A 25,051-nucleotide genomic window follows, 5' to 3' on the forward strand; every position below is an offset into this window, starting at 1 on the left:
AAAAATTGTGTAATTTGGCCACATTTTGATGATATGGGACCGGTGTACACATTAAAATCAAGTAGGCTAAATTCAAAGGATTATTTTTTTCAGTGTAAGAGTAGAGTTTCTTTTTCACAAATCTACTCAAGTAAAAGTAAAAAGTATGGTAAAGTTACACTACTCATAGAAGTAAATTCTTTCCAAAAAGTTACTCAAGTAAATGTATGTAAATGTAACTTGTTACTACCAACACCTGGTGTAGTACAGTATGTGGTGTGTGTGTGTGTGTGTGTGTATGCAATACCAGTCAAAATACATAACACATATGGCATTAGGTAGTTAAATAACAACAATATTGTTGTTCTGGAATAGTTCTTGCAAGAAGTATTGTGCATTTGCAAAACCCTTCAAGCACCATGATGAAGCTTTTCTTGTAAAGATCATCTGAGGAAAGCAAGACTAAAACTTACTTCTGCTGCAGAGATATCTAAGTTGCAGAAACATCTCAATGTCAACTGTTCAAAAGAGATTATTTCATATTTTGGATGCCTTAAGTTAAAAATCTGGACAGTTTCTATACATTGTTGCACCTTCTAACCAATTTTCAGATGGAAACGAATGAATTTAGGCTCAGGGGTTTTTGCATAAAATATAGAAAGCAGCAAGTGTGACAACATTACTAGAAGAACTCATTCTCCAGCATGCTCAGTAAAACCAAACAGCTGTTTTACTTACAGTATTGTGCAAAAGTCTTAGTACACTTTTTTGTACACTACAAAAAAGCCATAAGCAAAGATGCTTTTGAAAACATTTCCAAAAAAAGAGAAACTTTTAAGAGCACTAAAGAGTAATAAAATAAACACCAACTACCGTATATTTGGTATAAAACCCATGTGCCTGAAAATTATCTGTAGTGTTAACAATTTGTGCAGTTTTATGAGTAAAACAGCTGGGAGATTTTACTGAGCATGCTGGAGAATATGCATGTGTTATTCTAGTAACTACAGGGCTCTGAAAAGTATTTTCCCTTTCCTGATTTTTATTTTTAGTTTGCTAAAATAATTGAGATCATTAAACAAATACTAATTCTATTACAGAAAGATAAGTGATGACTTATCTTAGGGAAAAAAAGCTGTGTGAAACATTAACCCCCCCCCCGTCATTTCAAAACAAGACAGGTTCTATTTAAGTGATTTCGTGATTCAACAAATCTGGCAGCAATCAGGCCTGTGTGTGGCAAATGTAATTTAACTTAGCTTTTACAAATCACAGTTCATGATTTAGCAAAGGGGCAATTACTTTTTCACACTGGGCCAGGAAGGTTTATACAGCCTTTTTTTTTCCTTAATGAATAAAATTATCATTAAAACTCAATGTTTGTATTTTCTCTGGTTATTTTTGTGTAATATTGAGATAATTGTCACAATTATTTAAGTGAGACAGATATGCAAAAACACTTTTTATGTAAAATACTTTTTAGCAAATACTTTTTTTTGTTACACTTGCTTCTTTCTATTTTCATGCAAATACCTAGATTACTGTTTTTTCCGTTTCCATCTGAAAACTGGTAATGAACTTATTCCTTTACAGGCATGTAAATATCGATCTGTAATGTTATTTATTTACAGTATTTATTTATTTATTTATAACTTTTCAAGTTATGTGTGAAAATATTGAATAGTGCCTAACTAAGACATTTGCACAGTATAGCACACACACATGCACGCATGCACACACAAAATTAAAAGAAGAAATAATTTTCATTACTCACTCCTGTCTGTAGGTTTTCTGGTATCCCCGTTGTTCATCATCAGAATCCTCAGGCTCTTCTTCAGCTTCACAACTCCTAGAAATAACAGATGTACAGATGTTAGTTAGCCTCCAACTATCTCCTCCAAGCACACCCCAACACACACACACACACAGAAGAGAGAGGAAAGAAGGAGACCCACACCTGAATTGGTTGTCAGGGTTCATTTTGCAGAACCACTTTTTAGGTAGTTTACCAACACCGTCAGGCAGTTTTCGCCACTTCAAGCATTCATCACACTGAACCCAGGTTTGATCTGGCTTCTGAGTCCTGTGAGTGCATAAAAAAAAAAAAAACATTAACTAGTCAACAACTAAACAAAACAAACAAATGTGGCAAGTTTTCAGGATGTTTTACAGATGTATGTAGAGTCTAAGCTTGGTTATTTTTGTTTGTTAGCATCCTATTATATTTAACTATTTACTTTTGTTAGTATACAGTACATGTCGGTTTTGGATCCTGAATTTGGTATTAGTAGACATTTTATCAACAAAGAATTAAAACTAAATCATTTTGCCAACAGTACCATTTTCAGCAAGTCACACTTATGGAAGTCACATGATTTGCTGAAGATGGTGATGTGATGAAACATTTAAGTGTCAACTTTTATCTTGTGTTAAAAACAAATGAATTATTAGTCAAATTTAATGTTTTACAAAATATAAATTAATAAGCAAATAAAATCTAAGAATTCCAGAAAATTATGTGATTACAACAGATCAGTTCAACATATGATCAGAATTTGTGCTATGCATGCACATGTTGATTTTGTTAAATAGGCGGATTTTGCAAACCTGCTATGTTAAATTCCAATTCCAATCTATTTGTCACATATACAGTCATATAGTATTATAGGAAGTGAAATGCTTGTATGACTGCCCATGACGTAAAAAAGAAAATGGAGTGTCCATCATCTTTGCAATCTTTTAAAGAATCATATTAAATATTATTTAAAATAATTGACTAACAAACAAGGCATGCAAAACGCGTGTTCCTGCAATTTATACTGTGTGTGTGTGTGTGTGTGTGTATTTATGTGGGTACAGTTTTAAACTTACAAAAAATCCTCAATGGGTTCAGTGCAGTTCATGTTTTTCTTATGTCTATACCGGATTTCCTTCCAATATTCCTCAAGCTTAGTACCCAAACCCAGCATGGTTCTCCTACACAGACAAAAAAAAATATCTTTATGTACACTGTATACAGCCTGTATTAACAGCAATGTTGCTTGTTTATAGTGGTAAACTTTACGAAACTGTTCTCGTAATACTCAACACCTTTGGCCATGTCCACACGTAGCTGGGTTTAAAAATATTAATTAGCGGTTTTGGCCTTTTGTCCACATGCAAACGTTGTTTTGGTCGTGGGAGATGAAGTGAAGATTTTTCAAAACTTGGTTATGCTTGACTCAATTACTGCAAGGTCCCCTGGTCCTGTGGCTCCAAAAACACGCCCAAATCATTACTACTCCACCGCCATGCTTGACAGTGGGTATGAGATTTTTCTGCAAAAAATCTGTCTGGTTTTCACCAAACTTGGTGCTTGACATCAAGGCCAAACAACTCCTCTCATTTGTGCCTCCATGTTCTTTTAAAAAGAAGAGGCTGAGTGGACTTAACATTGTCAGTAAGGCCTGTAGGATCTGTATGGATATGGAGGCACATTGGTCTCATAAATAATTCACACAAAAGACACAACGTTCATGTGTGTTACCCAATTCACATGCGTAAAACACATTCACAAGCAAAAGAAATATACATATTCATATATACAATTCACATATGTACCAGTGTGTAAAAAAATTTGAATGTTTAAAATTTACGAGTGCATCATGGGCTGTGCATGTGAAAATCCATTTACGTGTGTGAATATCGCTGGATTTGTGTGTGTGTATTTTTGAGACTTTCCTGGCTCCAACGTGCCAGCAAAGTCTTAAAAATACGTCACTCGTACTCTTTAGCCAATCAGATGCGACCTCACCATTCAACCAATCACAGCCCTCCATTAAAACCCCCTTTACATTGGAGTCAGGAAAGTCTCAAAAATACACACACACAAATCCAGCGATATTCACACATGTAAATGGATTGTTACATGCACAGCGTAAATTTTAAACATTCAAATTATTTTACACAGTTGTACATATGTGAATTGTTTATTATGAATATGTATATTTTTTTAATTCACGTGAATGTGTTTTTTTGTAAATATATATTTTTTCGTGCACGTGAATTGGGTTTTACACATGTGAATTGGGTTACGCACGTGAACATCGTGCACGTGAACAATTATTTATGAGACCGATCTGCCTCCATAGATCTGTGATATACCTTTTTTTTTTTTCATTTCTCTAAACATTGCACGGCTTGACCTTAGGATATATGTGCTGGGATGTCCACTCCTTGGTAGATTGGCAACTCTTTTGAATGCATTTAATTAGTGAACAATATTTCCCATAATTTGAAGAAGCCATCACTACATTTAAAAAATCCCTTCTTTATGAAGTTAATGTGGTAGGATGCAGACACAAATGGAGACAGCCAGCTCAAATGGCCGATGAAACCATGACTTAGAATTAACTTTGAGAAAGTCATCCTTGCTTTTAACTTGACTTTACTATTATTGTAATGCATTATACACAGGGAGTAGCCATTATTCCCTCTCTTGCTTGCAACTTGTCCAAAATACTGCTGCTAAGCTCTTAATGGGTATAGGCATGCATGACCTCATCTTTGTCATCATGACCTCATCTTGTCATTGGTGTGCTTTTTACAGTATGTTGTTGTCATTGTGCCTAAATGAAATGGTACTGATGGTTTTAACTGCCTGTAGTAGTAATAGTAGAATGTTTACAAAGAAACTGTTATTGACAACGCTGCCAAGAATTTGTAGGTGCATGAATGCATGTAAATTGGGAAGACGAGGGTTACATCTAATAATAGGTCTCCCTAAAAGCCACTGTGTAATTAAAACCCTGATCAACAGACACACATTGGGAAACTTTGAGAACTATAATAACAGATCCACCTTAGAGGACACTTTACCACATTTGCTCTACTGTGGGGGCACCCAAAAGGACACGTTATCCCGTGCCAAGTCTTTGTTCATGATTTTATTAACTGCCTTGGCTGAGTTAAGAAGGAAATGCTCTCTCTATATATTAAATATAATGTCAGTAGAAGATGGTGAGAGAAGATGTATGCAACTCTGTGAATGCCAACTGCCAGTAAACACTGAGGAAAACATGGTTGATCTTTGATTATCTACTTGGTTAAAATTGAATTTGCATAAAAGTCTCTGTACATTCTACATAAATGTTATAAGATGTCTGGAAATGTTACTCGAACAAACCTGTACTCATCTGTATTGTCAAAGTCCTGTTTGTTGTGAGTTGGTGTAAGGTAGTTACACTCGATCACTCCAATAACTCCCACTCCTATGCTGTTGATCTAGTGACAGAGCATTATAAACACTACATGATCAAATTGTTTTTAGAAATTGTTTAAAAAAAATGATTTAAGTAAATACCAAAATAATACATAAACAATTTAAAGTGGAACCTTGGATTACGAGCATAATTTGTTCTGGAAGCGGGCTCATATTTCAAAACACTTATAAACCAAAGGGATTTTCCCCATAAGAGATAAAGAAATAAAGAAATAACTCAAATTATTCGTTCCACAGCCCCCAAAAATAAATACATAAAAATAATTAATACAAAATATAAAGTAAAAATAAAACAATTTAACCTGAACTTTACCTTAAAAAAAAAAAGGGAAAAAATAAGTCCGGATGTTTCTGTTTAGGCGCTGTGAGTGTTTGTGCATGTGAAGCTAAAGTAAGAGGAGAGGAGGAATCAGCCCCTTCCCACTCATTCTTCTCATCTTACACAGTAAACCTTCCTCCTCTTTTATTTAAGATTCTCTCTCTCACACACACACACACACACACACACACACACACACTAATGGAAAGACTGTTTTATCTGGAAAATTTGCTTGTAACATCGTAGCATTAACCCTCACATGAGCGAATACTAACGAAATCACTGCTGTAAAATAAAAAAAAAGCAAACAAATGAAACTTTACCTTTACCTTTGAAAAAAATCGCAACAGAGCAGTGTTTCTGTGTAGAGCACAGTGTGTGTTTGTGAAGGTGAAAGGAGGGATGTGTGTGTAAAGGGGCACAGTGTGTGCTGATACAGCTCATTTACAGTACAATTATGTGTAATCTGTAACTGTGTGTAAAATTGTATTATCTTTAAAAGTCTTTAAAATCCTTGCTCAGAATTACACTGTGTTGGATGAAAGAATAAAACTACAGCTTGGTATACCTTATTACTTATCATGGGTGTAACTATGGTTCTAGTGTCACTAGAAACCCCCAGTGGCAGTTACTAACCACTGAATATCCCCTAGTGGCATGGAGTAATATGGATAATATTTGCTGTGAATAACACCATGTCTCTTCTTTCCTGGAACCTAGTCACTGAATGTGCATTAGATAGGAGATGGTTCCAAGAGCCTAGGTGTTCTTAGTTGTTCTCAGTGTTTACGAAATGTCCTCAATATTTATGAAGGGGACTGTCTGTGGTCATCTGTATGTTCAGACAATTATAGAAAAAGATGAAACTTTTATGATTCTTACCCTGCGCTGACAGCCGACACGATCATAGGCTCTGATGAGACGGTTTTTGTGGTACATCATGATGCCATAGTGCTCTCTGGACTTTGTGCTGTAGCCAAATGTGATTATTATTGGCTTTTTCTGAGAAAAAGACTTAAGGATGATATTTAATAAAATAATTAATGCATATATGTTGTATCTTTCAGTTACTCTAATATTTGTCACAAGGATACAAGAGGAGGATTACACACAGGCTTGTATGTGTCCGTGAAGACGTGTTCTAGAGTTTTAGTGACATACTGAGTTTCCACCTTCTGCCCTTGAATGATGATCTGCATTTTTGGCTTCAGATACAGGATACTACAGTATGCCTGAATTAAGAGTAAAATAAATAGAAACTTTATTGTATATTAATCAGATGTTATAAATTAAAATACATTTGATACCTGTCTACATTTAACTTAATTTGTATTAGATGAAAACTCATTGATGGTGAACTTCCTGTTGATGTCTAGAAATGTGACATTTTTTAAATACAGCTCTGGATAAAAAGTAAGAGACCACTACAAAATAATCAGTTTCTTATGTTTTTTTTTTTTTCTTACAGGTGCATGTAATAGTGAGATGAACAGTTTTGTTTCTTTTTTTGTGATCTGCTGACAATATTTCCCCTAAATTCAAAACATAACTATTGTTATTTAGAGTGCATATTTAATGGAAATGACAATATCACAACAAATCAAAATAACACAACATCATGCAGTATTTGCAGAGCTTTAATAACTCAAATAAAACAAAATGCAAATAATAAGTAAGCAAATTGTGTTAATGCTTTGGCGAAATACCATTGAAAAATTTGTACTTGGTCGAATAACCCCGATTTGCAGTTACGGTACAGCTTTCATGTGTTTTGGCTCTCCACCAGTTTTTCACATTGCTGTTGGGTAACTTTATACTGTAACACTCTTTATGCAACAAAGCAAACAGCTCAGCTTTGCTTATTGGCTTGTGACCATCCATCTTCCTCTTGATGACATTCCAGAAGTTTTCTGGAGTAAATTGCAGTGTTCTCTTATTTTTTTCCAAAGCTGTATTTTCCCTGTTGACTATCATTTGAATTTCTTTTTCCTCCTCCAACCTGATAGGAACTGATCTAATTTTTCTCTGGAACCAAAGAATGATCAAATTCATGCTCTTGATAATTCTCAAAGTCTTTCTAAAAGAACCATGTTACAGTATATCAGCAAATTGAACTTGAGACCTTTAACAATAGGTAAATTCAGTGATTAAATTCTCACCCGCAATGAATATCCAATCTCAGGCACTTGAATGGCAGTCCTTGCCTGCTGCTTATTTGTTTCTTTGATGTTTTCGTACACATCAGTAGGAATCTGGAAGTCATAGCGGTCCTTTTCAAAGTCAAATTCCAATTTTCCTAAAGATGTTCTGCAACAGAATATTTTTAAAAGGAAACAGGTACTGTAGGGTTATAAGCCAGGTACTTTACAGATAAGATAACTGAAACAAAGGCAAGACACAGCATGGTTTATTAAAAAAAAAGAAATAGATTATAAAGACTGTACCTTCAAAAATGAATAGACAGATCAATATTTGTTTATTCTGTCTGCGGAACGTTTAAACTCAGTTTCTCCATGGCAATAAAAAAAAGAAGTAATGTAAAGCGCCACTATGAGACAATACACAGGTTGTTTAAGCAAACATATCCATAGCAGTCCGATGTAAGGGCATGTAAAATACCTGAACAGAGAGCATGGTACTGTATGACAGAGCAACCACAGTCCTTACATATTCATTTACAGCCTGGTAGCATGCAAATGAAAATTTATTAAAGATTAATTGAAGATTGTTGTTTTCTATTTCATTCAAATACACTGACATATACTGTACATTATGGTTCAGGACATTACGGTTCAAATTATCCAAATGTTTTATGTAGTTACTGAAAATTAATAAATATAATTTAAATGCTATGGAAATTTGTGAGTCTCAGAATCACTCCTCAAAATCAAAGGAATCAAACTCAAAGTTATTTAAAGTTATTCAAATATTCCTAGTACTGTAGAAAGGAAGACATAAAAGCTGTTTATTAACCTTCCTACTCTTAATTTCAGCAAGAAGTAGGACTGCTCCAAGAAAAGCGTGTGATGTCATTGTTTACGGCACTGAGAGCCACAAAGCAGGCTTCACACTGTAGTGGGTGTTGTAGTATTGACAGGTTTTGACCTGTCAATACATCTAAATGGTAAAATCAGTGCCAATTGTGCGAAAGTTTTAAGCACACAGACAAAACTTACAGATGAATGACTCGGCTGCACAATGTTCCTTATCCTTATCAAAGTCAAATAAAATCAATTCACTTTAATAGTTGTGTAGGACTGTAATAATCTGATCAAAATGACTTTGAAAGGAAACAAAACTGGAGGATGAGAGTATTTTGCTTGCAAAGGCGGTAAAATGTAAAGAAATAATGAAAGGAAAATTCTGCCATACTCTTACTTTTAAAGATAAAAAAGTCAGTGGATGGCAATTTGTGCCCCCTGTCAGTGTGCTGTGTAAAACATGGGGGTACGCCATGTTAAGGAAGTTATCAAATGCTGCTTATATCAGATTAAAAAAAACAAAAAAAAACAGATGTGTGTACTAAATTACACTATTATTTTAATGTGCGTGTGCAAAATGTTTCTTACCGTTCCAGTATCATACCACATTTATTGTAATGTTATGCTTGATCAGTATAAACACATAGAGTATCAATCAAAAGTTTGGACACTACTTCTGACTGATTTGTATTTTTTCTTTATATTACAAAACAATTACAAAAAATATGCAGTAAACTCCTTTTAACAGTTGATATTGAGCGATTTCTGTCTTTCTATTTATGTTCTCTTCCTAATAGCTCTAATCTAAGGTGCAGGTTAATTCGTGATTTCTGAGACTGGTAACTCTAAATGAACTTCTCCTTCTGGTTTTGGTTTTGCTTTCCTGGGATGGTCTTCACAGGAGCCAGTTTCATCATAGTGCGGTACGGGTTTTCAAATGCAATTGGCAATAATGTTCTTGCAAGAACTATTCTAGAGCAGCTGACCTTCGTGTCTTAAAATAACAGCTGACTGTTATTGTTGTTACTTAATTACCTAACTCCATGTGTGTTATTTCATAGTTTGAAAATCTCCAGTATTGTTCTAAAATGTGGAAACTAAATCACAAAACAAAACAATAACAACACTGAATTAGAAGGTGTGTCCAAACATTTGACTGGTACTCTTTGTGTGTGTGTGTGTGTGTGTGTGTGTGTGTGTGTGTGTGTGTGTGTGTGTGTTTGTGTGTGTGTTTGTGTGTGGTCACCTGCGTAAGTTCCAGATAATGATGCGGGTTCCACTTTTTGATTTGTTGCTTAACCCATCTATGGCACTGAACTCGTACAGAAGGTCTTCCTTGGTGTTAAACAGTGAATATTTTAGGATATCCTGAAGACAATCGTCATACTCTGGTGCAACACTCAGTTAAGGACCAAACTCCATAGAAGATCTTTTTTTATCACCAACAGTCCCAGGTTCTCTTATGTTCATGACATGATACATGTCTTATATTTTAATTTTACTAAACTTTTTCAATATGAATAAATTAAGAGCAATACAGAAGATTAAGTAATGTACACTTAATGTACACCAATCAATCATAAGATTACATTGCAAAACATTATGCCCAATATCTTGGGGCAGCTCTGGCCCCTTGGGGCATGACTCCACAAGACCTTGGGGGTGAGCTGGGGGTGTGTCTGTGTAATATGTATTTTGCTACAAATAGTTCATCTTCTGTATTTACAGTATCTCCTGCTAAAATATAACTTTTTGTAATAGTAATGGCCTGTTAAATGAAGTGCTGTTCACTATTCCTATTGAATCTAGCCATCTCTTCATCTGTGTTAAAGGATATCATCAGTTTCTCCACTGTTGGTGAACTTGACAATAGGCACTATAATATGCTCTGATTTTATCTCCTTGAGGTAAGTCTGTGACAGGAGACCCACACACATGGTGTTGGCTTTCTTTGAGAAGACAATGGCATCCTTCCCTAAATGCATGGAGCTTGACTTAAAACCATTACCGTACTGGCCCACTGGGATATGGCGTCCCACAGTCTGCTTTTCATTGAAGCCAAAACTGAGAGACAGAGAGAAAGAGAGAGAGAGATTGTATATCGTTTACAGCTGTGCACATCTTAACTTTAGGTAAAATACTGGATCATTAAATTGCCATATGAAGTGGCTGGCAATTACAGTCCTACCTGAGCATTTTGTGCATCTTGTCATAATCCATGCCTTTTCCATTATCCATAAAGACGAGGCAGGCCTGGTCTTGAATCATGGTTTTACTAATCCAAAATTGTTTAGCACTGACATCTGGGTCATAAGCATTGTCTATCAATTGAAAAAATAGAAGTTCAGAAGACGTTGTAGAAGTTTCTAACTGTTCGTACAAACTGTTTCTAAAAAAGAATAAGTGACTGTTTTAACTTACCGATCAGTTCTGCTACAGCACTGAAAGGCCAAATGTGGCTAGTGGAGTTTGTGTGCAGATAATGTGGATGAATCTTAAAGAAAAAAAAATGAACATCAACACATAAGGCATAAATATATACACTTAGGTTCATAAATATTTGCCCTATGGCACAATGTTTGTATTTTTGCTTTCGTACAACGGATTTGAAATGAAGCAAAAATATGTGACTAAAGTGTAGACTTTCAACATTCATTTAAATGCTTAAAAAATATTGCATTAACTATTTAGTAAAAAAAAGTTGTATTTTTTACATAGCCTCTCTAATTTCACAGGGTCAAAATTAATTGAAAATTGTATCCACTTGGATGCAAATGCTGCCAAAGATTCGGAGCATTTGTCTGAATATGACTGACAGACATGCCTATGCCATAACACTGCACAGTAAAATCTCCAATGTTAATTTAACATTTTTAAAGTTCATTTGAATCCAACTGAACCTCTATAAACACTGTATGTTTTATTTCAACACTGGGAGTTTTGCTGTTTGCCTCCACCATGTAGGATTATGATGCGGTGTTATGCTTTGGAGTCCTTCCTTTCCTTTTCCATATTTTTCTCTTCCCATAATCCAGGTACAAGTTATTGTTGTATCAAAATTTTTGTAGGAAAGTCTTTCTTTTCAAGTCTTTTTATTCTTACACATTACCAGTGGTTTGTGTCCTGAGGTAAAGCAGCAGTAAATTCATGGAGGCGTTTCCTGATTGGGCACTTTGTTAATTATACACCCACCCTCCCAAAAGTGTACTGAATCTTCTGTCATCTTATAGATCTTGAAATTTATTTTTATGATTTCAATTTCAAAGAGATCATTCAAAAAGATTGGCTCAACAAGTACGCCTAAGCCTTAAGCCTAATTTTAAAATAAATGTGCAAAATCTTGTGTTGCAATGTGTTAATAATTATTTCATAGCTGTACCCAGTTTAATTTAATTTTGAGAAAGGCTTATTCATAACCTGGCAAGATATAAATGCTATTACATGATAGTAAGCACCTTAAGAATAACAGGAAGGTAGTGTGAGGGTTCACGACTAGAGGGCCCTGTGCCCGGAGTCTTGGTTTGTGTACTGTAGTTTTGTTTGTAGACTCAGTTTCTCAGAAGGAAACCTGAACCAAGGTAGCTAATTAGTTTCTTTATAAATAGCATAAGTTTGTTCTAGGAAACTGGGTCGAGCATTAATAATAATACTTTGAGTTTGTCATGTGGGCATTTCGTAAGTCTAAGTTAAGGCTCTGGTTTCGTTATGTTTCGGTTCGTCTGGTGTTTGGCTAATAGAGCTGTTTTTGTTAGTTTGTCTCTTGTCTTATGTAAGTAATGTTCAGACACTTTTATTTGGTGTCTCTAGTGTCTATGTTTAGCTTCTTGTATGTGTAGGCCTATGTCTGTTTAGGCCCATGTCTGGATTAGTCTCTAGTATGTGCTTAACCTCTAGTGTATTCATTCTTCCCAAGTAGATTTAGTTACTAACTGGTTTAGATACTAACCCTAGTAGTTACTAACTCGGTTAGTCCATCATCCATGTCTACAATAACCAGATTAGCTACTAACCCATTCAGTCAGTAGTCTCATCCCCTCTCTGGTCTCGTCCCGTCTTGTTTAGGTTCAGCTCCATGTGTGTTTTGTCTCGCTCTTAGCCTATGTCCCGCTAAAGAGCCTATGTTAAGCTCTCTGATTAAGTTTAGCTCTAGATCCATGTGTTTATAGTTTGAGTTCTTTGTTTGTTTTAAGTTCATGTTTTTGTTTGTTCTTTATGTTCAATAAAAATTACCATCATCCCCTCTCTGTGCCTATGCCTGCCCATTTAGCCCACTGCATTAACATCAGCCATTACCACCAGACCATGACAGGTAGTAGCAAGAAGGTTTTAACACATTAATATTAGATCCATGAGGAAGAAAAAAAGATGCTAGAATTAACTTCTTTAACAGTATATAAAAACCCTTAAATGTTTGTTTTCCTGAATTTAACAAAAAATATAATACATACAGTATGATGTCTATACAAACTTATATACATCAATACCAAAATTTGTAACATTATTTAGTATTAAGATTAAAATAAATGAGGAGGGAGAATACTAATTTGTTAAACCCATTTTTTTTTTAATCGCTTGCATTAATTATATTACAAATCATTCCTCTGCAGTACCTTGCATAAATATTCATGTGAATTCATTGTGAAGTGGAAGTAACATGATAAATGTTTTTTATTTAAAAAAATAAAATAAAAATCTGATCTGTGTGGTGTTTACTAATTAAATTTATAGACGGGATTTTAGTTAGGGATATTATTCAGCCCCCTTTAATCTAATATCCCTAACTAAAATCCTGTCTATAAATCTAATTAGTAAACTGTGTAAAATTAACTCTCAGTATAAAGAAAGCTGTTCTGTGAAGCCCTCAGAGGTTTGTTTAAGAACAACAGTGAACAAACAGCATGAAGCCCAAGGACAAACCAGACAGTTCAGGGATAAAGGTGTGGAGAAGTTTGAATCAGGGTTAGATTATAAAAAATCTCCCAAGCTTAGAACATCTTATTGAGCACTGTTCAATTTATCATCCAAAAAAGGAAAGAGTATGGCACAACTGCAACCCTACCAAGAAATGGCCGTTCACCTAAACTGACAGGCCGGGCAAAGAGAGCATTAATCAGAGAGTCAGCCAAGAAGTCGATGGGAACTCTGGAGGAGCTGCAGAAATCCACAGCTCAGGTGGAAGAATCTGTCAGGTCAAATATTAGTTGCGAACTCCACAAATCTAGCCTTTATAGAAAAGTGGAAAAAAGAAAGCTAGTTTTGGAAGAAATCTATAAGAAGTCCCACTGGCAGTTTGCGACAAGCTGTGTTTGGGGACACAGTGAATATGTGAAAGAAGGTGCTCTGGTCAGATTTAACTTTTTAGCCTTAATGCAAAGTGCTATGTGTAACGGAAAACTAACACTGTGCATAGTGGAGGAAGCATTATGTTGTGGGTAGGCTTTTCTTCAGCAGGAACAGGGAAGAGTGTGGGGACTCCGACCGCCGCGGCTCCGCGAGCACATCCGGTTAGTGACACCAGCCTCCCTTTCTAAGGCGCTGTGCGAACCCATAATGGCAGACCATCACGTTGAAAGAGCCGAGTGATCTCCCGCAGCGCGGGCCCGCTCGGTAGGTGAGCCTAGCCAGAGACAGGGCTACCCGTCGCGGCTAGGCAACGAGCAGGTTTCAGAGGTTTCACGCCGATGCCTTTTGCAGACTGCCCAATCCTGCCGAGTCCAAATAGGTGAGCAAACTCATTCACACAAGTTCTTTGTGGGGAATGTCGAGGAGGACTGCATTTTGGGGTTGGGCGTTTTGGAGAAATGGAATGCGGTGCTGAATTTGGCTAACGGAACTCTGCGTGGTAACTTCAGGTTAGCCAGGTTGCTAAGACCCAAACCACAGCCGGACTTGTTAGTAGCACACACCCGGGGGGCGGAACTTCCGGTAGCAGACTGAGCGGAAAACCTACACGCTAACGCCGGCGCTTTATCCCGACAACCGGGCAGGTCGGTACTGCGAGCGAGTGGAGAGCCGTTGCGACGTAGAACCCTCGACTCCGAACATTCTCCCCGTGCAGTCCTCCAGGCTCTCCAGCGGTGATCAGCTGTCCCGCCTCAGGACAATGTTTGTGCTCCTCCCTCCTCCACAAAAGGACCCTGGCGTTTACAGTGCCAGCGCCGACTGCCTTCACGCCTCCAAGACTAAGAGAGTCATGGTGACCGGGGACAGTCACAGCTTGGGTGGGGGCAGTGTGGCATGGGCGGAGCAGCAGCTGACGACCATCATGCATTGCGGAGGGTTTCAATGTGTTCACCCTGTTGGGGAAGGGTGTTTGGGTTAGTGGCTTCGGCCAGGTTTGTGTGTTAGGGTGTGTGTGACCTGTTGAATGTGCTCCGGTTCATGCTAAGGCTGAATTGGATATAGGTGCTCGTGTGAATGTGCTGCTCATGCTATACATGCTGTGTGCAAAAGAAAGTACTCCCAGCCATTGCATTGGGCAGCAGTTAAGCTCACTCGTCTTTTCAACATCTTTTCCGGCGGTTAAAACGCTTCAATATTTATGTGGCAACGCCGTGGTAGGGCAAATGAATGTAAAATTTGGTAGACCCGATTACGCCACCCCAAAGTTAACCGGGGAAATAACACCCATAAGGAGCAGAGGTTCGCTAGGCTAATAAACGAGAGACAAGGGTACAAATGTACAAACTTTATTATAATTTACTATTTAAAAACAGTTTAAACAAACCAGCACTCCATAGCTCTTGCAATGCCGAATATCCGGAGAATCGTCACATACCATAAAACAAGAACACGGCACTCTGTGTACACACACACACACACACAATGAAAAATGAAAGAAAACACAAACAAGAACAATAAGTTCGGGCACAGGCTTCGGGGCGGCCAAAGCCGACTAAAGGAGGCATCAATCTTACAGGTGCACTTCATACATATCCACACCTTCACGCAAAGGAAAAACCGTGAACACCAGCTACGCTGCACTTCAAACAGTTACACTACCCACCAGTATTTAGAAGCTAGCCTCCCAACCCAACCGTACCCAAAATAAACAGACACAAAATAATATATAAACAAAAACAAATGCGACAGATAAAGAATATTCTGGTTGCCTTAAACACAAAGACAAACACAAAAAAACAACAACAACTATTACAATTTAACCAATAAAGGAAATAAAGAAAAACAAAACAGATATAAATTAACACAGTTCGGACAGCTCACCAAAATACCACACAAAGGTCAGAGTTCTCCCAACGCTATATTATGGCATCTTCCACCTTGACTTCAGACCACCAGAGGGCAGCCCTGAACCATTACTGCTGTCACGACGAAAAAAATAAAAAGACAGTTCACAAAAACCACCGAAGAAGAAACACCGAAGACAAAACAACAAAGAAGAGGCGACGAAGAAGAACCAACGGAGAAGAGACAGCAGCGCCGTCCTCAATCAAGGCGGAAAGTTAATACCTCCGCTCTCACAAGGCGCATCAACACTCAAGTGTTCGTAGCTTACTAAAAGAAAAGAGACATAACCATCCCACATTTTTTATTATGAGCCAGAGGAAGCGAAACTGTCACATCTGGGACTCTCTTTAAGCTGCAGCTCCTGCTGCACCATACAGCAGGAACAAAGTACTGCAGAACAGTGTGCCTGACAGGGAGAGACTTCTAGCTACAGATCATTTCATCTTACAGGATAAACACATTTTTGTTGAGCCACTTAAGAGTCAGTTTTGGGAGTTGCTTAATTTTTAAGCAAGAGCAGATTTAAAAAATAAATCACTTCAGTTGATAAAAGCAATTATAGCGCGAATTAACAATATTAAAACATTTATTTTCTCACATTACCTAGAAAAATATGCTGTGAGCAGTCTGTCATCAGTTGCATAATAGCAAAAAGATCTGATGATGGAAATAGAAAATGTTCTAACTTATATGCATGTAGGTACAAAGAAGCAAAATGATATTACACTGGTTTTAGCTTTCATTCATTAGCTCCAGTTAATTTTATAACTGAGTAGACAGTTTAATTTGTTAACGTTTAATGCCTTAATGTATTATGTGCAGATATGCTTTGTATACACACTGCTTCTGGATATTAAAACCCTACTACACAGCAACTGCTGGTGCTTGACTGAACAACAATCACACTTTCCGATGAAATGAAAGTGAAAGTTATTCTACCAACAGCAAGGTACACTAAGACCTTTAGGAGAAATGAAACCCTAACCTGACAGGAGTGTTTCAGGTAATCAGTTCAAACAATTTTTTTTCTACATAGCATGCATTTATTTTCCATAGTGTTGAAGTGCTCAAATGTCAAATTTAACATTTAACATAAAATATAGTCATAATTAAAAAAAATTATTTTCAACATTTATTGCTACAGTAAACAAAAACAATAGCTGATTATAGCGTTCATAGAGCTCACGAGTACTTACTAAGCTTAAAGGTATTCTTCTATTTGTTAGAGATGCCATCACAATTTACTATAAATCTTCAAAGTAGAGTAAGTTCCAAAATGAGATTCTTGAATAAAACAGTTTTTTGCTGGTTTAAAATACAGGAAGAAGGCATTCACTTTTATACAGTCTTTGGAGAAACTCCACCCCTTTTGAATCACCATGGAGGGGGGGGGGGGGACTAGTTTTTTATATTCAGTGAATTCTTATATTCATTTGTGTGTATGTGTGTTTATGTTATAATGTGCACACACTGTAAAAAATCTTATGTGCTATCTACTTAAAAAAATATGGTACCAAAATAATATACACATATTATTTTTAAGCAGTTTTTAAGGCTTAATTTTTTTAGTTGAATCTACTTGAATAAATCATGTAAAACGTTCTAAATTCTTTAGCCAGACACATGATGATTTTAACATTTTTAGTGAAATAATCTTTTTTAGTTTAAGCAGATAAAACAAAAAGTACTCATATGTATTAAAGAAAATTCAACATGCTTTTATTTTATGTTTCACTGTTATTAAAATATTAAATACTGTGTAAAATAGTGTATATAACATTTACAGCAATTTTAAGATCTGTAAAACAATTTGTAAAACAGTTTGTAACTGACGATTTCTTTGCCATTGAAATCAACTGTTTAGCATTATATGCTAACATCTTTTCTTGTGGGAATAGTCACATTCTGTACTAAACCCTAAGAGAACTTGTACAGTAAATAATTTCTAGGTTCATATCTTTGCAACATTGTAAAACACTAACTTCCCAAAACTTGTTTCAGTGAACTGTGGAGACTGACACGTAATCTTTTTTAAGTCAAGTAATTAATTATTATTAAGCCTTAAATAGCAAAGAACTTAAAAATATGATGAAATACAGACTGAAACTACTAATATCTTGAAGTTGTATTTATTTCCATTTGCTGCCTTGCTGATTCATCAAAGTTTGTAGTGTTCTAAACCTTTCACCTGAATGTTCACATATTTTGAATTAATACAACCTTTTTTGACTGATTTTGCATATAGTTGATGATGCTATAACAATTGGCAATTAAAGTTGAGTTTTACTTTAATCTGTTCACTATTTTTGATATTTGGTTAAAATGTTCTAATAAATCCTATTGTAGAACATGTAAATGGTCGCCCCCTAGTGGCTGTTCACAATAAATAATATGGAAGGTCCCAGGGGGTTTGTGGGTAGAGGAAAAAAAGGTAACAAACGTTGTAGTTACGGACAGTGTGTGTGAAAGAAATAAAGAAGACCACAAAAAAGAACACAAAAGTGTCTACACAGCCATTTTGTCTACACACATCTACACCTATTAAGTCACCAAGCTCTACCTAATGAAAACTGTACACGTGCCAGTTGACTGCTTATGATAAGGTTAACTGATGTCAGTATCAGACTGCTAATTAAATTACTTTATTTAAAAAATTAAATTGATCTGCAAATGCTCTTTTAAAATAAAGCTGGAAGTCTACACAATAAAGTTACATTGATTACGTAAAACCTTTTACAGTACACTGTGATGACAGCTAAAATACCAATAATTTTGGTCTAAATCTAATTAAGGTCTAAACATTATTGGAACAGACTATATAACATAAAAATATATAAATGTTAGAATAATTCTTTATTTCTAATGACAGAATTCATTCCTCACTGTGTTTTTTTATGGTTTCTGGGTTCTTCAACAGGATCCTCAAGTTCTTCTTCAAGTTCACAACTTCTGAGAGAATCAAATAATTACATGTGTGTATACACTCACACATGCCAAAACACACCGACACACACACACAAAAGAAAAGAAACAAGTTGAGGGTCAGAGTTCAAGTAGCAAAACCATATGATAGGGGTCATTTCAGGATCAATGCCATCTGGAAGTTTTCGCCTCTTTAGACAATCATTACACTGAACAAGCTTTGGGTGCTTCCTGTAAGTCCACACAGTCATGTATTTTTTTGTATGTGGATATGCAGCTATTTTAATCAACTTGGCCTTTTACACTGGATTTGTGTCAGCACACATATGCAGAACAGTGACGATTTCTTTAAGACTGCAAGGGAAGCTCAGCTTCCCCTATAATGTCACAAAATTAATGGTCAAATTATGTACTATTGTATTAACATTTTATTGACTAAAAGTGCGTTAGAAAACGTTCATCTCAAAGACGAGTTCGTTCAGAATCAGTTAGATATAGCAGGTCGGCTGACTTGATTTTCTTCTCATACATTCCCGTAGCGTCACAGTGCATTTCCCCGTTGAAGTCCAGCGTCCATTGACTTCAATGCGGCTGCTTTAAACATTTTTTTTCAGTACTTTGAAACTAGACGGTCATTGGATAAACACTGCGAGTATGTCCTGCCCCCGGACGCTCTGCGTCTCTGCGGGTGAATGAGGAGCAAATGAGGAGTGGGCTGGCCTGGACTCCGAGCTTCTGCATGATGACTTAAGGAGCTGTTTAAAGGGCGGAACCCCTTTTTTGATTGACAGCATGTCTTAAGTATACATAAGCGCTACAGAGATTCAAGTTCAGTCTCATTGTCAGGTTATAGTACAAACTTTCGGGTGGCTCCCGCACTTAAATCCAACTAAAAAGTACTGAAAAGAAAACAAAACTCAGGCTTTATCGCCCAGCTTACATCTCGCATTCGCGTTCAACTTCACACACACCGGACTGCATTACCCACAATGCATCTCCCGCACTGGACTACACAGCTGTCGTAAATCAACCTCTCTCTTCCGCAACAACACGCTCTTTGTCGGCGGCGCCGTGCGATCGACACACTCACTCATATGAGTAGGAAAAAGATGCAATATTATGGTTTCCGTCATTTTTTTATATATTTGCGTACTGACTGGGCCGGCCCACACTGGGCAGCGGCCCACCGGGAAAACTCCCAGTACTCCAGATGGCCAGTCCGCCACTGCCCAGGCGGATTTGCAGGTGAAGTGCTACGATGAACTGCTGCACTCTGTATTGTTTGCTGGTGATATAAACCATTTTTGTTTGTACAAATCATTCAGAAATAAAGGATAAAATCAAGGGTGCCTCTGCTGTATGTCTCACTACAGACTGCTGGACTTCTGTGAATGCCACAAGTTATATGGCTGTGACTTGTCATTTCATAGAGGATTTTCAGATGACATCCTATTTTTTAGACTGCTTTGTTTTGACAGAAAGACACACTGCCTCTCACCTGGCAAGAGAGCTGTCCAGAGTTACTAATGAATGGGATGTAAATAACAAAATTGTAGCGTGTGTAACTGACAATGCCAGCAATATTGTTTCAGCTCTGAGAGAACACCTCCACTGGGACCACATACCATGCTTTGCTCATATGTTAAACCTCATTGTCAAAGCTGCACTGAAGGAGGTCCAAAATGTACTGCAAAAGGTAAAATCTATTGTTGAATACTTCCACAGAAGCACAGTTGCTTCAGACAGACTTAAGGCCACACAGAAACAGATGGGACAGGAGCCGCTGCGTCTAAAACAGAAAGTGTCCACAAGATGGAAATTAACTTATTACATGTTGAAAAGGTTCACTGATCTGAAAGATCCAATCATCTCTACCCTGGCACTCACCAATGCTTTTTTGCCAACATTAACATCAGAGGAATGGGAAATTGCCAAAGAAATTACTGATATCATTAAGCCATTTGAGGAGGTCACCTTTGAAGTGAGCGGAGAAAAGTAAGTAGTTTAACTTTTTTTGCTTATCATTTATAATAAAAAAAATGAAACTCTCTATTTTTATACAAGATTATATATTTTTATACTTACATTAAGCTAATCATATGTACAATATTGATGTTGATTTAGTTATGTAAAGTTGCGTGGTAGAAGAAGCCAATTGCTCGGTCTGTCTGCTGTGCTTCGGTAAGCTTTTCTGGTGCAAGGAGGGACTCAGTCAAACACACACACACACACACACACACATTGTCTGTCAGAAAGGTCTATGTTTATTAATAGCAAAAGATGGGGTTTTTATATTTGACCAAACGCCTGTGCCATCAACATATGTTACTACAAAGAACATGAACCATTGTAAATGTTCTGGTGAGATCCTGAAGAATCAAAGGAGAGGAAGATAGAGAGGTGTCCATCCAGAGACGAATCACAAGATGATTGCTTGAGCTGGGGGGGGCGGTGTGTGTGTGTGTGGGGGGGTGTTGGGGGTTAGAGAAAGGCATGAACAGAGAATGCGAAAGTGAGCGTGGGAGCGTTTGCACCTTTAAGAACAGATGAAAGAGGAGACAGGAAGATAGCAGCAGGGAAGATTTACTACGTTATATCAGATCTATGAGCAGGAGAGTAAAAATAACTCCTTTTTTATAAAAAATAATTATTACAAGTTATAAGAAACTATTATATTAAATATAATTGTTCATCTTTATAGGTTTGTGGCTGCCTCCAAAGTCATTTTGATGACAAGAGGTCTTCAGAAGATTGTTGTCAGGTTTCAGAGAAATTCATCAGAGAACCTGTTAACAAATTAGTGGACACCCTCATGGCTGAAATGAACAGAAGGTTTGGCAAAGTTGAATTTATTGAGAAACTTGCTGATGCTACTTGCTTGGACCCAAGGTTAAAAAAGCAAGCCTTTGTCAACCAACAGGCTGCAGATGATTAGTAAAGAGGATCAATACAGCTGCAGCACATGTTAACCCAACTCAGGGTGAAGAGGAGACTGCTCCAGATTGTGCTGCAATTGTCACTGCAACAGCCATGTTTTGGGAGGACTTTGACGAAAGGGTAGCAAGCATAAGGCCAATTCCTGCCACCACGCACATCAAACCCTCTGGCATAGTGGAGGAAGAGTTCCCCTGTTTACAAAAGCCTCTTTGAAGTAATGAAGGCTAGACTTTGTATTGTGGCTACATCTGTGCCATCTGAGAGAGTTTTTTCTAAGACAGGGCAGATTATCTCTGACAGAAGAAACAGACTGAGCCCATCCAAAGTCCAGGAGCTTGTTTTTCTCAATGCAAACTTGCTCTGAACCAGGTCACAGTGTGTCTGTGTGTTTTTTTGTGTTAATTTTTTAAAAACAATATTGATGATAGGCTTTATATTGTAATATATTGATAACTGTACAGTATGTTATTGTTGCGGCTCATACTGTAGTGTATAGAATAAAAACTTTCACTTGTTTTTTTAAACTTTCCAATTTATTTTAATTTTTTATTTTATTTATTTAATTTTACAAAAAATAAAAGCAACAGTATATTACTTTCTTTGATGTTTATTTTAGATACTTAAATATAACGGCATAGCGTCTATGGGAGTCACAAAAGAACGAACGACTCGGGGACTCGTTAGCAAAACAGTTTGTTCGATACTGTTTCCTGTGTAGTACTGCATAGAGCCGGGGTGCCCAACCAGTCGATCACGATCGAATAGTCGATTGCAGACTGCTTTCCAGTCGATCGCGAGAGTAAACTGCCTTTCTCCTTTTTCTTTTTTCACTGTGACCTCAAATACATAAAATATTAACCTTTATAGACATATTTCTTAAGTAAAGAAATGCTGAACTTATTTAAAAAAAAACAGTTCTTTATTTACCCTTACAAGATCACTGATTACGTTTGGCTCTGCGAAATTAGTGGCGGAATTAGTGGTTATATAAATATATGGCAAAAATAGCGGGAGTAGTATGCTAGTACGCTAATCTGAATTCAGCCAGGGTTTAAGCTATAGGCACGTTATGTTATTAGTAGGGACTTACTGTTTAAGTAGAGAAGTTAAGAGAGCTGCAACTTCAGCAAAGTAAAACGCAACTATGGCAGAAGCAAAAAAAACGAAAACATATCATTTTCATTCAGACTGGGAGGAGGATTTTTTTTTGTTTATTTAAATTTGAAGTCCATCTGTCTTATTTGCAATGTGGCTTTACCGAAGAAGGGCAATTTGGAGCGCCATTTCAAAACTGTGCACAAAAGCTACGATGCAGATTTCCCGGCTAAATCAGCTCTACGCACCCGAAAAGTCCAGGAATTGAAGAGGCGGTTAGCAGCACAGCAGTCTATTTTCACCAGGCCAAACACCAAGGGTAAGTCTGCAACTATAGCATCTTATTGCGTCAGTCACGTTCTTGCAAAACACAAGAAGTCTTTTAAGGATGGCGAACTTGTGAAAGAAGAATTTGTCGAGGCTGCAGACGCACTATTTGGTGACTTCAAAAATAAAAGTGATATTATAGCTGCCGTTAAGGATGTGCAATTATCCCGTGGCACTGTTAAACGGCGATGTAAGGGAATGGCAGAGGCTGTCGAGGCGCAGTTAAGGGAGGATATTGAACAGTGTGAATGTTTTTCTCTTCAATTTGATGAGTCGACTGATGTTGTGGATGTGGCACAGCTGTGTGTTTTCATTAGAATGGTTTTTGGAGACATGGGTGCAAAAGAAGAGCTGCTCACCATTTTGCGATTAAAAGGACACACTAGGGGTGAAGATATTTTCCAAGCTTTCATGGAATTTGTCAACAAGACCCAACTGTCCCTCTTTAAACTCATCTCTATCACAACGGATGGTGCTCCAGCAATGGTGGGTCGTACTAATGGGTTCATTGCATTGTGCAAACAGAGTGAATTTTTCCCAGACTTCCTTAATTACCACTGTATAATCCACCAGCAGGCATTGTGTGGTAAGAGTTTAAACATGAAAGAAGTGATGGATATTGCAATGAAGATTGTGTGTTCCGTTTGGGCCAGGAGTCTACAGAGAAGGTTATTCCATGCTCATTTGGAGGAGACCGGTGCAGAACACACAGACCTGCTGCTGCACACGGATGTTAGATGGCTGAGTAAAGGTAAATTTTAAGCGAGATTCCGGGAGTTGCTGCCTGACATCAAAGATTTCCTGAAACTTTCAAAACATGAAGAATACGCCCAGTTAGAGGACCACCAGTGGCTATTGGATTTAGCATTCCTGACCGATCTCACTGACCTGCGGTATGATTTTAATTTGGAGCTGCAGGGTAAAGACAAACATGTAATCAACATGATCAGTTCAGTGAACACATTTAAAAGCAAACTACAACTGCTCTTAAGTAGGCTGCAACACTGTGACCTGCGAAACGTTCCTTACATGCAGGCAGAATTTCGGGGGGTCAAGGCAAAGACTTTGCGCAGCTTGACAGTGCACGTTATGAAGAGCAAGTTCAGAGCATCTTGTTAGAATTTGAGAGGCGCTTTACAGATTTTGCATCCATTGAGCCTGTTCCCAGCTATCTGTGTTTTCCATTTGGTCCAAGTATTGATGTGGTTAGTGCCTCAAAAATTGTATTACTGTTTCACTTAGATAACTCTGCTGTTGAGAATGAGATTCTCACACTGCAAAATGACATTGAGATCAAATCCAGGGCAACACCTGGCATGACTGGACAGTTCTGGAACTTACTGCCAGAACAAAAGTATCACAACCTCAGAATATGTGCTTTCAACTTGACTGCACTTTTTGGATCAACCTACAGTATCTGTGTGAGTGTGCTTTCTCTCATATGAAAATCATCAAGTTATAGTACAGATCTACAATGACTGATGACCACCTTGTGGCCTGCTTAAGGCTTGCAACCAGCTCCTACTACCCTGACTACGAGAAACTAGCTGCTGCCTCCCAGTGCCAGAGTTCCCACTAAGGTAGAGAAATAACTTTGTCACTACAATTAGACTATGTTTTATTATATATGGATTGGGGCTACTTTCTGTTTGTTTTGTGCACATTTAATATGTACTGTAAATATGCTATGAGTAGCAACTGGCTTTCTGTTTGGACTGGTAGATCTCGGCACACTGACAAATTAAAAAGTAGATCTTTGTTCAAAAAAGGTTGGGCACCCCTGGCATAGAGTCTATGGGAGTCATGTGACAAAAGAACGAACGACTTGGGGACTCATTAGCAGAACCGTTCATTCAATACTGTTTCCTGTATACTGCACTGCATAGAGTCTATGGGAGTCACGTGACAAAAGAATGAACGACTCGGTGACTTGTTAGCAGAACCGTTTAATACTGTTACCTGTGTAGTACTGCATAGCATCTA

At 37.3% G+C, this 25,051-nt stretch overlaps 1 protein-coding gene across 3 annotated transcripts in view; it reads right to left on the reverse strand.

The window, feature by feature from the left end:
- Window positions 1-25,051, reverse strand: part of LOC128524330 (MORC family CW-type zinc finger protein 3-like) — a 111,714-nt gene that overhangs the window by 6,431 nt on the left and 80,232 nt on the right. Inside the window, exons 1-12 of one of the 3 annotated variants that reach the window (XM_053496861.1) lie at window positions 16,984-17,139; window positions 10,961-11,033; window positions 10,728-10,860; window positions 10,377-10,603; window positions 9,786-9,930; window positions 7,718-7,865; window positions 6,653-6,790; window positions 6,441-6,560; window positions 5,144-5,241; window positions 2,851-2,955; window positions 1,937-2,062; window positions 1,754-1,828 (exon numbers count right to left, since the gene is read on the reverse strand). The exons of 1 other annotated variant lie outside the window; for it this stretch is intronic. In XM_053496861.1, the coding sequence (XP_053352836.1) occupies window positions 1,754-1,828; window positions 1,937-2,062; window positions 2,851-2,955; window positions 5,144-5,241; window positions 6,441-6,560; window positions 6,653-6,790; window positions 7,718-7,865; window positions 9,786-9,930; window positions 10,377-10,603; window positions 10,728-10,860; window positions 10,961-11,033; window positions 16,984-17,022 (1,427 nt within the window). In that variant the 5' untranslated portion in view covers window positions 17,023-17,139. Of the gene's footprint in view, window positions 1-1,753; window positions 1,829-1,936; window positions 2,063-2,850; window positions 2,956-5,143; window positions 5,242-6,440; window positions 6,561-6,652; window positions 6,791-7,717; window positions 7,866-9,785; window positions 9,931-10,376; window positions 10,604-10,727; window positions 10,861-10,960; window positions 11,034-16,983; window positions 17,140-25,051 lie in introns of those variants that run through there. One more of the 3 variants, XM_053496859.1, reaches the window with a different exon arrangement.

Source organism: Clarias gariepinus, chromosome 5, assembly GCF_024256425.1.
Source record: "Clarias gariepinus isolate MV-2021 ecotype Netherlands chromosome 5, CGAR_prim_01v2, whole genome shotgun sequence".
Taxonomy (NCBI): Eukaryota; Metazoa; Chordata; class Actinopteri; order Siluriformes; family Clariidae; genus Clarias; species Clarias gariepinus.